This window comes from Cyprinus carpio, chromosome B22, assembly GCF_018340385.1.
Source record: "Cyprinus carpio isolate SPL01 chromosome B22, ASM1834038v1, whole genome shotgun sequence".
Lineage (NCBI taxonomy): Eukaryota > Metazoa > Chordata > Actinopteri > Cypriniformes > Cyprinidae > Cyprinus > Cyprinus carpio.
In genome coordinates this window covers 21,692,922-21,708,644 of record NC_056618.1, presented here as the reverse complement: position 1 = coordinate 21,708,644, position 15,723 = coordinate 21,692,922, and the positions used below count along the sequence as shown (strand labels likewise).

At 37.2% G+C, this 15,723-nt stretch overlaps 2 protein-coding genes across 4 annotated transcripts; both read right to left on the bottom strand.

Moving 5' to 3' along the window:
• Positions 1–70: 70 nt before the first annotated feature.
• Positions 71–5,737, bottom strand: LOC109083479 (amine sulfotransferase-like). 3 transcript variants are annotated; one of them, XM_042749188.1, is made up of 6 exons: positions 5,479–5,733; positions 5,082–5,284; positions 4,876–5,002; positions 2,612–2,715; positions 2,314–2,494; positions 1,757–2,111 (listed from the first exon to the last, which is right to left on the bottom strand). In XM_042749188.1, exons 1-6 carry the CDS (start codon positions 5,687–5,689, stop codon positions 1,984–1,986), a joined length of 954 nt encoding a protein of 317 aa, XP_042605122.1. In that variant the 5' UTR covers positions 5,690–5,733; the 3' UTR covers positions 1,757–1,983. The 3 variants fall into 3 exon arrangements, with proteins under 3 accessions (XP_018953812.2, XP_042605122.1, XP_018953814.2); XM_019098269.2 differs by having other exon boundaries at positions 2,621–2,715; positions 5,479–5,731; XM_019098267.2 differs by lacking the exons at positions 1,757–2,111; positions 2,314–2,494 and adding an exon at positions 71–770 and having other exon boundaries at positions 2,621–2,715; positions 5,479–5,737.
• A 2,797-nt stretch (positions 5,738–8,534) lies between these two features.
• Positions 8,535–13,125, bottom strand: LOC109083480 (amine sulfotransferase-like). Its single transcript, XM_019098270.2, has 6 exons — positions 12,907–13,125; positions 12,497–12,699; positions 12,300–12,426; positions 10,476–10,570; positions 9,669–9,849; positions 8,535–9,054 (listed from the first exon to the last, which is right to left on the bottom strand). Exons 1-6 carry the CDS (start codon positions 13,070–13,072, stop codon positions 8,927–8,929), a joined length of 900 nt encoding a protein of 299 aa, XP_018953815.2. The 5' UTR covers positions 13,073–13,125; the 3' UTR covers positions 8,535–8,926.
• Positions 13,126–15,723: the final 2,598 nt, after the last annotated feature.

The window sequence follows — 15,723 nt, the reverse complement described above, 5'->3', positions numbered from 1 at the left end:
TATAAAACTGGTTGAAAAATACAGACCGCAAATTCATATTGTTTGCACATTTTACATAATGTTCACAATAACCATTTAACCTCCATCAAGACTAGTTTATCTGGTCTCTGTTTTGATATGGTTGTGTAGCTAACACATCCAATTACATAGTATGCCTTCATTTTATTATTGTGATAGTGTTTTATCTTTATTAGTTTGTAAAATTTATTTCACATCTTGAGTTTTCAGTAATGCAATTCTGAGATGTCCCAGACCATGTTAAGAGTCTGCCACTGATTTGTCACAAATCATATTAAATAATAAACTTTTAAATAATGAACTATTTCAAAAGTCTTTTGTGACTCCTACAGAAGTAATGTTGCATTAATAATGACTGGATTGTCCAAAGGCCTGAATGAGACAGGCAGGGAAAATGAAATTAATATAATAATGAAAATTATTATATTAGCATGAAGGTGATTGAAAAAACAGTGTTCTTTGAATTTTAAATCTTTATATCTTGCTTTATTTGGCACTGCATAAATGACAAACTCTTGATTTTTCACTTTGGTCTGACCTTTGTGCCAAAAAAAAAAAAAAAAAAAAAAAACCTTTTCCTTTTGGATGGTCTGTGATATTCTGATGAAGAAAGGCCTGAGGAATTCATAGTTGGCCATGGGGTCTTTCTTCATGTGATTGAATGTTGCTGTCTCCACCACTTTATCAATCGCTGCGTCTGACAGATTCTTTCCCACAAACTCACAGATTTTCACAACGACGGATCTGAGGTCCTGATAAAAGAATTATACAGTTCAAGTAGGTTACAACAACTCAAAATAAGTTTGATGGAAAGGTCAAGGGGTCACACACACACACACACACAGAGAGAGAGAGAGAGAGAGAGAGAGAGAGAGAGAGAGAGAGAGAGAGAGAGAGAGAGAGAGAGAGACATACATACATATAATGAATAACTAAGTGTCTGATATATAAAAAATGCAATATGTTGGTTTTGGCTCTTACTGCATCTTGTGAATTTTTTTTCCAACATCCAATTAAAGCGTTCAGAGGAATCCAGGTGTTTCATGTTGTTGGAAAAATGGAAATATGACACCATGACATCTTTAGGGATTCTCATGACATAGATGACCTGACAGCGAAGACAGATGTCAGAAAAAACTTTGGATGACATCAAGCCAGTTTGTAATCGATTGCTAAACACATACACACTTTTTTTTTTTTTGCAGCATTTGGGGCATCAGCAGCTGGGGTAAATCTACTCGGTGTGATTTGGTTGGCTTTGTCCGGGAAATCTTCAGCATATATTAATGTCATGATTTGTTGGGTGCATACTGTACCTGAGAGAGTGATGTAGAGTCAAGCATAAAATTCTAGGGGCTTGATTGGTATAACTTTAAACATTTACATGTTAATACAAAGTTCACTGTTCCGCTACTCTGGCAAAGTCAAAGTATGGTGAAAGTTTGACAATAGAGGTAATTTTAACAGAGCCTAACATCTCACTTACCAGATTTGGGGAAGTCACAACAAAGACATTGTCATCCTTTGTTTCAAAATCCTCTAAACTGTCAATATATTCTGGAGTAAGAACATAATTGTTCTCCAAAGTTCCTTTGTAGGTAAACATTTTGTCATTAAGTATTTTGTATTCCTGCTGAGCCATGTTTGAGATATTACTAAACCAAACCAACGACTGTAAATAGCGGAGAATACATTGATATATCCAAAGGCAGATTTCATTGAGAAAAGAGCCATCACACAATCGTCAAAGTTGTTTATTTTTGTGTTGTTAATGGCCAACCTTTGGACTAATTTCTTCAACCTAAATTTTTATTATCAGCCTATATGTAATCAAATCATAAAGTTCAGAAGGTCAATAAACCTCATCACTCTCTGACTGTTATCTATTTTGATATGGTAGCCAACAAATCCATTCACATATAAATGGTGTATAAGTTTGTTAAATGGATGCCACGTCTTAAGTTTTCATCCCTGCAATTCTGAGATGTCCCAGACCATGTTAAGAGGTACGTCCTTCATTTTTTCTTGGTAGACACGATCAAAACATTCACTCTGAGCCACAGTTAAAGAGTTCTTCCAGTCCCCAACGGTTCCTGTAACACAGCAGGTTAAAAACATTAATATAACATTTTCCCACTGAAGTGTCAGACTTATCACATTTAATAATGCAATTTTAAATAATGAACCATTTGAAAAATTATATTATCATGAAGGTGATACATTTATATATTTATATCTTGAAGCTTTATTTGATGCTGCTTAAATGACTCAACTCATTTTTTACTTTTGTCTAACCTTTGCGCAAAAAGAGTCCTTTTGGACGGTCTGTGAAATTCTGAGGAAGGAATTCATAGTTGGCCAAGGGGTCTTTCTTCATGTGCTTGAATGTTGCTGTCTCCATCACTTTATCAATCGCTGCGTCTGACAGATTCTTTCCCACAAACTCACAGATTTTTACAACGACGGATCTGAGATCCTAATGAAAGATTTATACATTTCACCAGTTAGTCTATAGAGAGTCATATATATCCAAAAAGAAGTACAATAGGTCAAAATAGGTTTGATGGAAAGGTCAAAGGGTCATAAGCCAAACCAGTCTCACTTTGATCATTTCTTCATAAGTAAGGATCAGGATGTTGTATTTGTCTTTATTTGTGATCCATCCTTTAACATGATCAAACCAACAGCCACCCATCACTACAAAAGAGAAACAGGCAGCAGGGCCACAAAAACAGGTTGAGAAGAAAAGGTATCTGTCCATAAAACCTTTTTTTTTTTAATTTTCTTCATGTATTTCATCTATTATGCAAAAAATGATATTTAGGGCTATAATATAATATTTAGGGCAGCAGAGGATCTGTCAGACCTGAGTATGTATCAGTCTTTGCTTTCATCTTTCTCTGCTGAAATTCATACTGCCAAATCTTCATACTTCCACAACAAGATCCACAGTGCTGCAGACACACATAATCTCTTCAAAACATTCAATTCACTCCTCTGTCCCCCTCCACCACTTCTATAACAGCTGATGATTTCGCCAAATTCTTCACAGACAAAACAATGAGTAGTCAATCCTCAGCCCCGCACACACAGGACTTCAAACCAACCACTCCCATCTTCTCCTTCTGTCCCCTCACTGAGGCAGAAGTATCAAAACTTCTCCTCTCCAGCCATCCTACAACATGCCCTCTAGACCCAGTCCCCTCACACCTTCTCCAGGCAATCTCTCCTACACTTTTACCAGCACTCACACACATCATCAACACATCTCTTCCCAACTGCATTCAAGCAGGCTTGGGTAACCCCTCTACTCAAAAAACCTACATTAAACACTTCACTTACAGATAGCTACAGACCTGTCTCTCTCCTTCTGTTCATAGCGAAAACCCTCTAAAGAGTTGTTTTCAACCAGATATCATTGTTTCTCTAACAGAACAACAAACTGGAGACTAACCAGTCAGGTTTCAGGAGTGGCCATTCAACTGAGACTGTGTTACTGTCAGTCATGGAAGACCTGCGGATTGCAAAAGCTGATTTCAAATCATCAGTTCTTATTCTGCTGGATCTGTCTGCTGCTTTTGACACTGTCAATCATCAGATTCTCCTGTCTGCCCTCTCTTCACTGGGCATCACAGGGATTCCACTTCGCTGGTTTGAATCCTATCTCACTGGTAGGTCTTTCAGGATGGCCTCAGGAGGGGTGGTATCCAAATCAACTGGTCACTGGGGTTCCTCAGGGATCAGTTCTTGGACCGCTCCTCTTCTCCATAAACACTACATAACTGGGTCCCATCATACATGCACATGGCTTCTCCTACCATTGCTATGCTGATGACACACAGCTCTATCTTTCATTTCAACCAGATGACTCAATGGTAGCTGCACGTATCTCAGGCTGACTGGAAGACATCTCGGCATGGATGAAAGAATATTACCTACAGCTCAACCTGGCAAAGACTGAGCTTCTTGTCTTCCCTGCCACGCCAACTTAACAGCATGAGTTCTTCTACAATTACCCCATCGACTTCAGTCAGAAATCTTGGTGTAACCTTTGATGATCAGCTGACCTTCAAAGACCACATTGCAAAGACTTCTTGATCTTGCAGGTTTGCATTGCACAACATCAGGCCCTTTCTAACGGAGGATGCTGCACAACTTCTTGTCCAGGCCCTTGTCATTTCTAGGCTTGACCACTGCAATGCTCTTTTGGCTGGACTTCCATCAAGCACACTCAAACCTTTACAAATGGTTCAGAATGCAGTGGCACGACTGGTCTTCAACGAGCCCAAAAGAGCCCATGTTACAGCTCTCTTTATCTCTTTGCACTGGCTACCGGTTGCGGCTCGCATCAAATTCAAGACATTGATGCTTGCATATAGAACAGCCACAGGCTCAGAACCCACCTACTTCCACTCACTACCATGAATCTACATCCCCTCCAGAAGTCTGAGATCTGCAAGTGAGCGACGCCTCGTGGTACCATCACAGAGAGGCTCAAAATCACTTTCCAGAACATTCTCGTTCACCATTCCTGGCTGGTGGAATGATCTTCCCACCCCTATCCAGAATGCTGAATCCCTGACAATTTTCAAGCGACAGCTAAAAACTCCTCTCTTTTGAAGCTACTTGACTTCATTGTTAAAATAAAGTATTTCTCTTCATTTATTCCTTCTCTTTCTAGCTTGTACTTATTTGAACAAATGCCTAAAACTTGGTATTACAAACACTTCCTGTGTCTGTTTGCCTGTTTAAGAAGAATCACTTTATGTATTCCCCAATTGTAAGTCGCTTTGGATAAAAGCGTCTGCAAAATGACTAAATGTAAATGCATGTAATGTATAAAGTTTTGGCTCTTACTGCATCCTGTGAAGAATTTTTCCAGCATCTCATCAAAGCTCTCAGAAGAATCCAGGTTTTTCATATTGTTGGAAAAATGGAAATATGACACCATGATGTCTTTAGGGTTTCTCATGACATAGATGACCTGACAGCAAATACAGAAGTATTAAAACGTGCATGACATCAAGCCAGTTTTTTTAATCATTTGATGAACGCATACACACTTTTCCTTTTCCTTGCAGCATTTTGGGCATCAGTGGCTGGAGTAAATGGGAGCAGAAGAGTCTTGGAGATGGACGTGTGTTGTAATCATTCGATGTTAACCGATACTCCAGCCAGGGCATCTGCTCGGCTGTGATTCGGTTGGTTTTGTCTGGAAAATCTTCGGCATATATCAATGTCATGATCCGTTGGGTCCACACTGTACCTGAGAGACAGGCGTAGAGTTAAAATACATTCAACTTGATTGATTTTGTTTTTTAATTAAACATTTATGTGGTAATGCATAAATCAAATTGTTCTACTGTTTTAAACAGTTGCAAAGTCAAAGTGTGCTGAAAGTTTGATTACAGAGGTACAGTACTTTGAAATAGACATCAGAAATACAGCTTAACATCTTACCGGATTTGGGGAAGGTAACAACAAAAACATCATCATCCTTTGTTTCAAAATCCTCTAAACTGTCAATGTATTCTGGAGTAAGATCATGATTTTCTGTCAATGTTATGACAGTTCCTTTGTACGTGAACAATTTGTCACTAAGCATTTTGTATTCCTGCTGAGCCATGTTTGAGATCTTACTGAGGCAGATCAGCAACACTACTAAGAGCATAAATAGTAGAGAAGACCTTCATATATCCAGAGATTTCACTGAGAAAAGGGCTCTTACATAATAGCAAGTTAAAGTGTTATTTGTTTTTGGGTAGTTCATGGCCAACCTTTGGACTCCTCGCAGCTATATTATCATTTCAAATGGGAAATGCAGTAGTTAAGTTCAGAAGGCCAGTAAAATCACAAATATTAAAGCAAAGATATGGTGTAATGCACAAACTGTGGTTGCATTTGGTCCATCTTTATACTTTCAACAGTATTCTAGATAAGTAATTCTCAACCTTGAAATTAACTGCTCCTGTTGTGCAACACAATATTCAAAGGGCCACCATATACTGTATGCTAAAATATGCCTATTTTCTGAATTTCTGCTGTAATTATAACAAAGATGCTACATTATTGTTATGTGATTTAGCATTTTAATTCAGATTAGTTAAATTATTTAAATATATTAACAATAATTGATTATTTAAATATTTTAAAGTCTTTCTGTGGCCCCTCTTGGAGGTTTGCTGAGGGCCTCTTTTGGGCCCCAGTCCCCTGTTGATGACCGCTGATATATATACTGCATGGTACGACTCGGCTCGGCACAGCTCACTATGGTACGGCACGGCTCGGCTCGAATTTCCACTGCAGTTTAGTATCGCTTTAGAGTGGGCGGGATTATTCACGTCATTATAGTTGCGCCGCCTCTACTGCCACGACTCCTAAAAAATTGTTTTCATTCCGCTTCGCCCCATCAAGCTCTCAATGGATCCGCTCCTCTGCAAAACATTTCCGTTCGATCCTATGCTGGTTGTGCTGATTTAAATCTAGAGGTTCTTTTGTGTTTGTGTTTCAAGTTCAGTGATGCAGGGAGTGACGATTCTCTCTGGCCAATCAGTGATCAGTGGAGTTTACACATCATGTTTTGGTAACGGTATGGTTCACTTGGAACCTCAACCGAGGTGGTACTAAAAAAAGTACCAGGTACTTGGTACTGTACCCAGTGGAAAACCCCCAAAAAGTGAACTGTACCAAGCTGTACCGAGCCATACCATGCAGTGGAAAAGCACCAATAGATGTACTGAGAGAATAAAACATCAATGAAATGGTCATAACAGGCTCAGAAGGAAATGTTTCATGTGATTTATCTTGTAAATATCTCTTTATATGGGATCATTTAAGCCCATTCCTAACCTAACATTGAAAACAACACTGTTAAAAGTCACCCATAAGTGATGACGGCAGTTTAAAAAAGTTTACTCTAGGACTTTGTCCCGGTTAATCCCATCATCATAACACTTGTTTGCAGTTTTGAACATAGGCCTAGATAAAGACTATGAAAGTTTGAAGCAAAAAGACTGATGCACAAACTACACTACCTTCATTAAAACACACAGACACACACAAAGAAATTATTATTTAATTATTCTAATTTTTTAAATGTAAAATTAATGGCCCTTTATGTAGTGGCTATTTACACTAACTCTGCCCACCAACATGTGATTAGGATAGTCAACATTACAAAAGAGATTATAAAACAGCTACAGACGCACAGATGACAAAGCTCCTGCTGTAGTCATTTTTATGCAATCAATCAGAGTTCAAATCTGCTTTTTGCCAAACTTTGTGTTTATGTTATGAACTTGACAGCATTTACTGACATCTACTGGTCATTTTAGGGAACTGAAGCATCTTAGAAATAGAGTGTTGGGGAGTAGCTAGCTACAAGTAGCGACGCTACTAGCATAACTACATTTTTCAGTAGCTTTACATTAGCGACACTACTTTTAAAACAGTGTAGCTTTTCCAGTAGCTAACTACTTTTTCCAGCAAGTAGCAGTGTAGCACGACCAAACGCTACATCTGTTTTGCGTTTTGACGAGCCACGAACCTGTAATGCACTGAAGTAGCACAGCATCTTTTTCTGACTAGATCACAAACTAAATTTGTTCATAACCGCCATCTGTTGTGATGTCATGCATCTTGTGGCTTTACAGTCTGTCCACCGACAAAAGATTGTGTGATGGTTTTGCAAAAGCTACAGGAGTTGATATTTGACATGAATCTAATGTACGTATGTTGTGGTTTAATATGATCTTGTGTCTACTTCGAAGACTTAAAGCACATACAGGAGGATGGAAGGAATAGCCTTGGGTGGTAATAGCCTTTTTAAACTAATAGACTCTAGATCAATGTCTACAAAGTTTTACAATGATTAACGTTCATAATATAATCTGTCCCCCCACAGTTTTGTAATGAACACTAATCGAACAGAAAATAAAATGGCGATATAGTAGGCTAGGGTGTGTGTATCATTTGGCAAAAAAATTGGCTGAATCGTTGCAACGGGACCAATTAAGTGTGTGATGCACACCTCGGATAGTCTTACATAGAGCCTGAGTTTGAAAGTATGGGTCACGAGCGCTTGTTCTCCTCCCTCTCACTTTATCAACTCGTTTCCCAAACACAAAGATCTCCTAATCTGATCATCTGGAGAGCTGATCATGCACATACAGGAGGACCAGGATTAGCAAACTTTTCAGAGACTAATGAAGATACGAGATTAGATTGATCGACAATCTAGATAACAAATCCTACAACCTTTGAGAACTAAAATTTAACGTAGTCCGGTTGAGATTTCAAGAAATTTGGCTTCAAACTTAGGCTAATTGCTATTTTCTGTTTGGGTGACAGTATTCCTTGTCCCCCCACAGTTTTGTAATGAACACTAATCGAACAGACAGACTGTTAACTGCATGCTCATATACATTTGAATTTTGATATTTTATTTCAAACTGTATAAAAGAGGATTTGCAACCCATTTGATTAATTTGATTGTGAAAGTGAAAAGCCACAGATAATTTCATAAGTTATTTTCAGATTTATTTAGATAAAAAGATTTACATAGAGAAAACATTTTTTCTTTGTAAATAAGGTGAATGGAAACAAACAGTAATAAGGCTTATTTTTTTTTACACCACATGACCAATGAAGTGAACCTAAAAAAAAATAATGAAAAAGTAAAAAAAAAAAAAAAAAACTTAAGAACATTAGAATATTTGGACTTTTAAAATTCATTTTTCACACCACATAAAGTTCAGAAGGCCAGTATTGACCTCATTAATCCCTGATTGTTATCTCTTTTTATATGGTCATGTAGCCAACACATCCATTCACATTATGTGTTCCTTTTATGATCATGATAGTGTTTTATCTTTATTAGTTTGTTAAATGGATGCCACGTCTTGAGTTTTCATCCCTGCAATTCTGAGATGTCCCAGACCATGTTAAGAGGTACATCCTTCATTCTTTCTTGGTAGACACGATCAAAACATTCACTCTGAGCCACAGTTAAAGAGTTCTTCCAGTCCCCAACTGTTCCTGTAACACAGCAGGTTGGAAACATAAAAGGGATATGAAAAATGAAAAATCTGTCATTAATTACTCACCCTCGTGTCGTTCCAAAGCCATAAGACCTTAGTTTATCTTCAGAACACAAATAAAGATATTTTTGATAATACCACAACTACCACATGTTATGGCCCAGAAAGGTAGTAAGGACATCGATAAAATAGTCCATGAGGCATCAGTGGTTCAACCGTAATATTATCAAGCGAATGATATTACAATGAATAGAATATTTTTTTGTGCAAAGAAAACAAAAATAACAGTTTATTTCTATGATTTTGTTCTCTGTCAGGTTATTCTCCACCGCTATTCACGAAAGTACGACGATTTGTGTTCCGAAGATGAACGAAGGTCTTACGGGTTTGGAACAATATGAGAGTGAGTAATTAATGACAGAATTTTCATTTTTGGGTGACTATCCCTTTAATATAACATTTTCCTATTGCTGCTGATATTAGACACTTATCACATTTAATAATAAATGTTTAAATAATGTTTCAATAATATATGCAAAAATGTTATTAACATGAAGGTGACACATTTATAAATTTGTATCTTGATGCTTTATTTGACACTACTTGTCTTACCTTTGCGCAAAAAAAGTCCTTTTGGACGGTCTGCAGCAGTCAGAGAAAGGGATTCATAGTTGGCCAAGGGGTCTTTCTTCATGTGATTGAATGTTGCTGTCTCCACCACTTTATCAATCGCTGCGTCTGACAGATTCTTTCCCACAAACTCACAGATTTTCACAACGACAGATCTGAGGTCCTGATAAAAGAATTGTGCATCTCATTTTATATATATAATAAATATAGTAAACAATAAGATAAAAATGACAAATTATTTCCTTCATTGTGCCCCAATATTATGTTTTATTATTTATGGAAAGCAAATACCATCTTTCTCTTGCTCTCTAACAAATGCACACACATACAGTACGGACACACACTCACACAGAAACATGTTGTCAGCGCTGCTCCGACATTTTTATCAGTAAATAGCTTCACAACTTAAAAGCTATAGAACATTTTTCACTAGAGAGGTAATAACGGCGCTGTTCTTGAAGAAGATGAACTTACAGTTTTTCTAGCAGTAGAGACGTTGCTGAAGTTGAGAGATGCATAGACTCAGGTAATTCACACCCATTACTAGGTCTAAAGTTATATTTTGGAATTAGCAACCTCACCTCAACCAGGGAGGAGCCTTGAGACACACATAAACATAAAGACCAACTAACTAAAAAAAACAACAACAGGTAACTGTAGTATAAGCGTTATTATTGGGTGTAATCACCACCATTCAACATCCCGTCATCAATTATTCCTTACACACACACACACACACAAGAAAGTTTGATGGAAAGGTCAAGGGGTCATTGGCCAAACCAGTCTCACCTTGATCATTTCTTCATAAGTAAGGATCAGGATGTTGTATTTGTCTTTATTTGTGATCCATCCTTTAACATGATCAAACCAACAGCCACCAACCACTACAAAACAGACACAACATTAGTGCTTTTCAAACTGCACAACAGGTTCAAAATGCTTTATTTTTGTACTAATTTAACCTACACTGAAAAGTATATATAAAAGTTATAGCACATTGTACTAATTCCAAATCACAGAAATCTTAATAACTATCATCCATTGTATATCATTTATAAGATATACATTTTTATTAATGAGGGATGGAAGTGAAAAACATTTTATATTCAGATGTGTGTAGTTATTAAACAGGTAATAACTAATAAATAGTTATGCAAACTACTTGGAGTCTTCAGAAGTACCTTCAGAAGGTTCTTAGAGACTTTGCTAAGGTAAAGAATCCTGAAACATGACCCCATCTAAGAACCACAAGCTGAAGTGTTGTGAAATACATTAAGACTAATTTTAAAGGGGTCATATGATGCGATTTCAATATTTCCTTTCTCTTTGGAGTGTTACAAGGTCTTGGTGCATAAAGAAGATATGTAAAGCTGCAAAGACTAAAGTCTCAAATCCAAAGAGATATTCTTTATAAAAGTTAAGAGTCAGCCACGCCCTCCTAAAACGGCTCGTTCTAACACACCCCCACATGTCTCATAAAGAAGATATGTAGATTTGCATAACGGCGCCCAGATGTTTCCATAAAGAAAGAGGGCGTAACTTTTATTCTCACTGTAGTTTTATTGCCACGCCACCGCCATGTTCTGGAGACGCTGTGTGTTTCGTTGTGAAAGCTAAACTACTTTGTTTGGTCTTCTAAAAGAGGACAGAGCTAGAAAAGTTGTTAAGTTGTATTTACAACACTGTTCCGGAACAGTTCAACCCAAATATTCAGATATGTGCAGCGCATTTTATGAAGGACGAGGACTGTTTCTTGGGAGAGTAGCCTACAATACGGTGTCTGTTTTCTATAAAGTGGGGCAATTCCAACTTTGCAAGGACAGTCTGGCGCTTCTGACTCACAGCCTGTAAGTACGTTTTCATATTTAAAGAATTTGCAAATGATGATTCAAACGCGAGTTTTTAGCAGTGTAGAGTAGCGCTTGTTGTTTCTCAGCTCACAAATGCAGACAAGGTTTTATGTTTACGCAGCTCAATATGCAACACAACACGTGAAAAGACAGTATAAGTCATTATAATCAGTAATTATGTCCCCACTGGATGCAACAAATGCCTCGTTTATAAAGGGTTTTACTGGTTTTGTCTCGTCGCGCCGGTGTTCTGACCTGGACACGCATCACAGTATAGTAAGGGGCATAACATCTCAGTCACACGCTTGAGGTATTCAGCCAATCACAATGCACTGGATAGCTGGCCAATCAGAGCACAACTCGCTTTTCAGAATGAAGAGCTGTGTAAAAATTGACACGTTTCAGAAGGCGGGGCATAGAGGAGCAACAATTATGTACATTATGTGGAAAATAATGTGTTTTTTGAACCCTTAAACCACATAAACACATTGCATTACACCAAATACACAAAATAATGTTCTTTTAAGCAACATCATATGACCCTTTTAAATGCTTAATAGAAAGATTGAGGTTGAGAGGGACTGTTGAGGGACCCGCACCACTTCCTGTTCCTCTGAAAGGTCCAACTTGCTCATTGTAAGTAGCAGCTCAAGAGTCGCTCTCAGTCATACTGTCCATACTGTCAATTATCTGCCCATAGGTATTTCATCTGTTTTGCAAAAAAATGATATATAGACTTTGGCTGTATTGTTTTGGCACTTACTCCATCCTGTGAAGAATTTTTCCAGCATCTCATCGAAGCTCTCAGAGGAATCCAGGTTTTTCATATTGTTGGAAAAATGGAAATATGACACCATGACGTCTTTAGGGTTTCTCATGACATAGATGACCTGACAGCAAATACAGAAGTATTAAAACATGCATGACATCAAGCCATCATCTGATGGAACGCATACACACTTTTCCTTTTCTTTGCAGCATTTTGGGCATCAGCGGGTGGAGTAAATGGGAGCAGAAGAGTCTTGGAGATGGACGTGTGTTGTAATCTCTCCCTGTTATCCGATACTCCAGCCAGGGCATCTGCTCGTATGTGATTTGGTTGGCTTTGTCCGGGAAATCTTCTGCATATATTAATGTCATGATCCGTTGGGTCCACACCGTACCTGAGAAACCAGCATAGAGTCAGTTATAAAATACACTGGGCTTGATTGAATAATGTTAAACATTTATGTTATTACCTTGAACATTCATGTGCTAATGAAAAGTTCACACTTTTCCGTTATACTGTAGCTTAAATGGGCAAAGTCAAAGTATACTACAGTAAAGTTTGACTACAGAGGTAATTTATTTTATACATACATCTCACTTACCAGATTTGGGGAAGGTGACAACAAAGACATCATCATCCTTTGTTTCAAAATCCTCTAAACTGTCAATGTATTCTGGAGTAAGATCATGATTTTCTGCCAAAGTTATGACAGTTCCTTTGTAGGTGAACATTTTGTCACTAAGCATTTTGTATTCCTGCTGAGCCATGTTTGAGATCTTACTGAACCAAACCAACAAGCGTAACAGTGGAGAAAACCTAGGGGCAAATTTCACTGAGAAAAATTCTTATCTTTGCTGTTACACAACAGTCAGTTAAAGCATTAGTTAAAATTTGCATAGACAAGTTCATGGCCAACCTTGGGACTCGTTGCTTTAACCTAAATCTGTATTATCAGCCTGTGTACATAAATGTAGTAGTAAAGTTCAGAAGGCCAACAATATCACAAATATAAATAAAGTATATATAAAGTTTCTTGTTTTAACATTTTATTTACAGAAACTGGTAGTGCTGGTTTATTGAATTAATGAACTGTGATAAGTTTTGTGATTCCAGAAGTTTCAACAACTGAATGCTTTATGTGATATATTTTTGTCAATTTCTTTATATGGGATAACACTTCTAGGAAATTTACTTCTAGGGCTTTGTCATAGGTTAACCTCGTCATAAAAACACTTGTTTTCCATTTAGAAAGATATTTTCTATTATTTTCTAATGACTATACAGCAATTATAGAGATTGATGCACAAACTACATTACCTTCATTAAAAAGCAAACAAACAAGAACATGAGCGGCTTATTGACTTTAAGGTTTTAGGTTTGAAATGATCTATCGCATAGGGCAGTTTAAGAAAGTTTACTCTAGGGCTTTGTCTTAGGTTAACCCCCATCATAAAAACACTTGTTTGCAGTTTTGGATGTAGATAAGACTATGAAGCAATTATAGAGATTGATGTACACCACCACAAAACTACTGCACAACTACACAGTCATCAGGTGCTCTCTCAGTCTAGTTCTGTAGGCTACACAATCATGGGGAAGACTGCTGACTTGACAGTTGTCCAAAAGACGACCATTGACACCTTGCACAAGGAGGGCAAGACACAAAAGGTCATTGCAAAAGAGGCTGGCTGTTCACAGAGCTCTGTGTCCAAGCACATTAATAGAGAGGCAAAGGGAAGGAAAAGATGTGGTAGAAAAAAAGTGTACAAGCAATAGGGATAACCACACCCTGGAGAGGATCGTGAAACAAAACCCATTCAAAAATGTGGAGGAGATTCACAAAGAGTGGACTGCAGCTGGAGTCAGTGCTTCAAGAACCACTATGCACAGCACCTGTAAATGAAAAATGCATAATGTTACAGAATGAATAAATTTTCTCAGCTTTTTACTCAAATTGTTGCTTTTTAAAATGAAACTTACCTACATTCAAGTGTTGATAAAAATATTTTTAATACAATTTTTTAAACAAAAACAATGTTTTTGGCTCTATTCTTTATGAAAGGAATATAGTCAATTATTCTGCATACACTATGTTTCCCGGAAACAGACACCAAGAACCCAGGTTGTCTCCAGAAAACAGGAACGTCTGGTCACCCTTTAGATTTAGTCTTACTTGAAGCCTGGGTTTAAAACGAGGATTGTCAGGTTTGATAAACAAGCCAGAGTCGTGGAAGTATTTCATTTCAATTAATTGCTAAAGAATAGCTCACCCAAAAATGAAAATTTGCTTAAATGTACTCACCCTCAGGCCATCCAAAAGGTAGATGCATTAGTTTCTTCATCGGAACAGATTTGCATAAATTTAGGACTAAATACGGCTAAAATATGAGTTCATACTTTCTGAAAAGTCATCTTGTCTAAATCAGGAGAGAAATATGTAGGCTACAGACCAAAGACCTTTTACATGCAAAAATAGTCCCAAACAGCTCTAGACAAATATGTTGGTGTATTTTAATGTGAGAGGATAAAAGGATAGATTTATTTTCTGGAGGAGCATTATTGTGGATTACGGACTAAAAAAACAAGCTCATATACATATACAGACAGTTTTAGGGCGAGAAAATTTTCATTTTGGGGAGAACTATTCCTTTAACTTAATCCAGAGGTCTCCAACCCTGCTCCTAGGGACCCACTCTCCTGGAAAGTTTATTTCCAGCCTGCTTCAGCATGTACAAAGTTTCAGTTTTTGTAATAAATTAAAAAAAATAATAATAACATAAAATAAATAAAAAGCAACACTGTCTTAATGAAACAGGATTTACAACCCATTTTGATTAAATCGATAGCAGTTTGATTCTGAAAAGTCACAGTTAATTTCAGAAGTTATTTTCAATAGTTCAATGTAATGAAAAGACTTATAAAGAGAAAAGATTGTTCTTTGTGAATAAGGTGAATGAATGAATTGTTCACAGAAAGTAAACAAACAGTAATAGTAATCGACTGTTCCTGTAACACAGCAGGTTGAACACGTTAATATATCATTTCCTCACTGCCGCTGATATGTCACACGTATCACATTTAATAATTAACTTTTAAATAATGAACAATTTCAAAGGTCTTATGTGAAGAGATGTTGCATTATAGACCTGCATGAGATATGCAGAGAAAATAATAATGCTTAGAAATATGATCATGCTTAAATGACCAACTCTTGAAAATTTCACTTTGGTCTGACCTTTGCGCAAAAAAAAAAAAGAAGTAATTTTTGATGATCTGTGATGACCTGAGGAAGGAATTCATAGTTGGCCAAGGGATCTTTCTTCATGTGCTTGAATGTTGCTGTTTCCACCACTTTATCAATCGCTGCGTCTGACAGATTCTTTCCCATAAACTCAAAGATTTGGTCCTTATGAAAGAT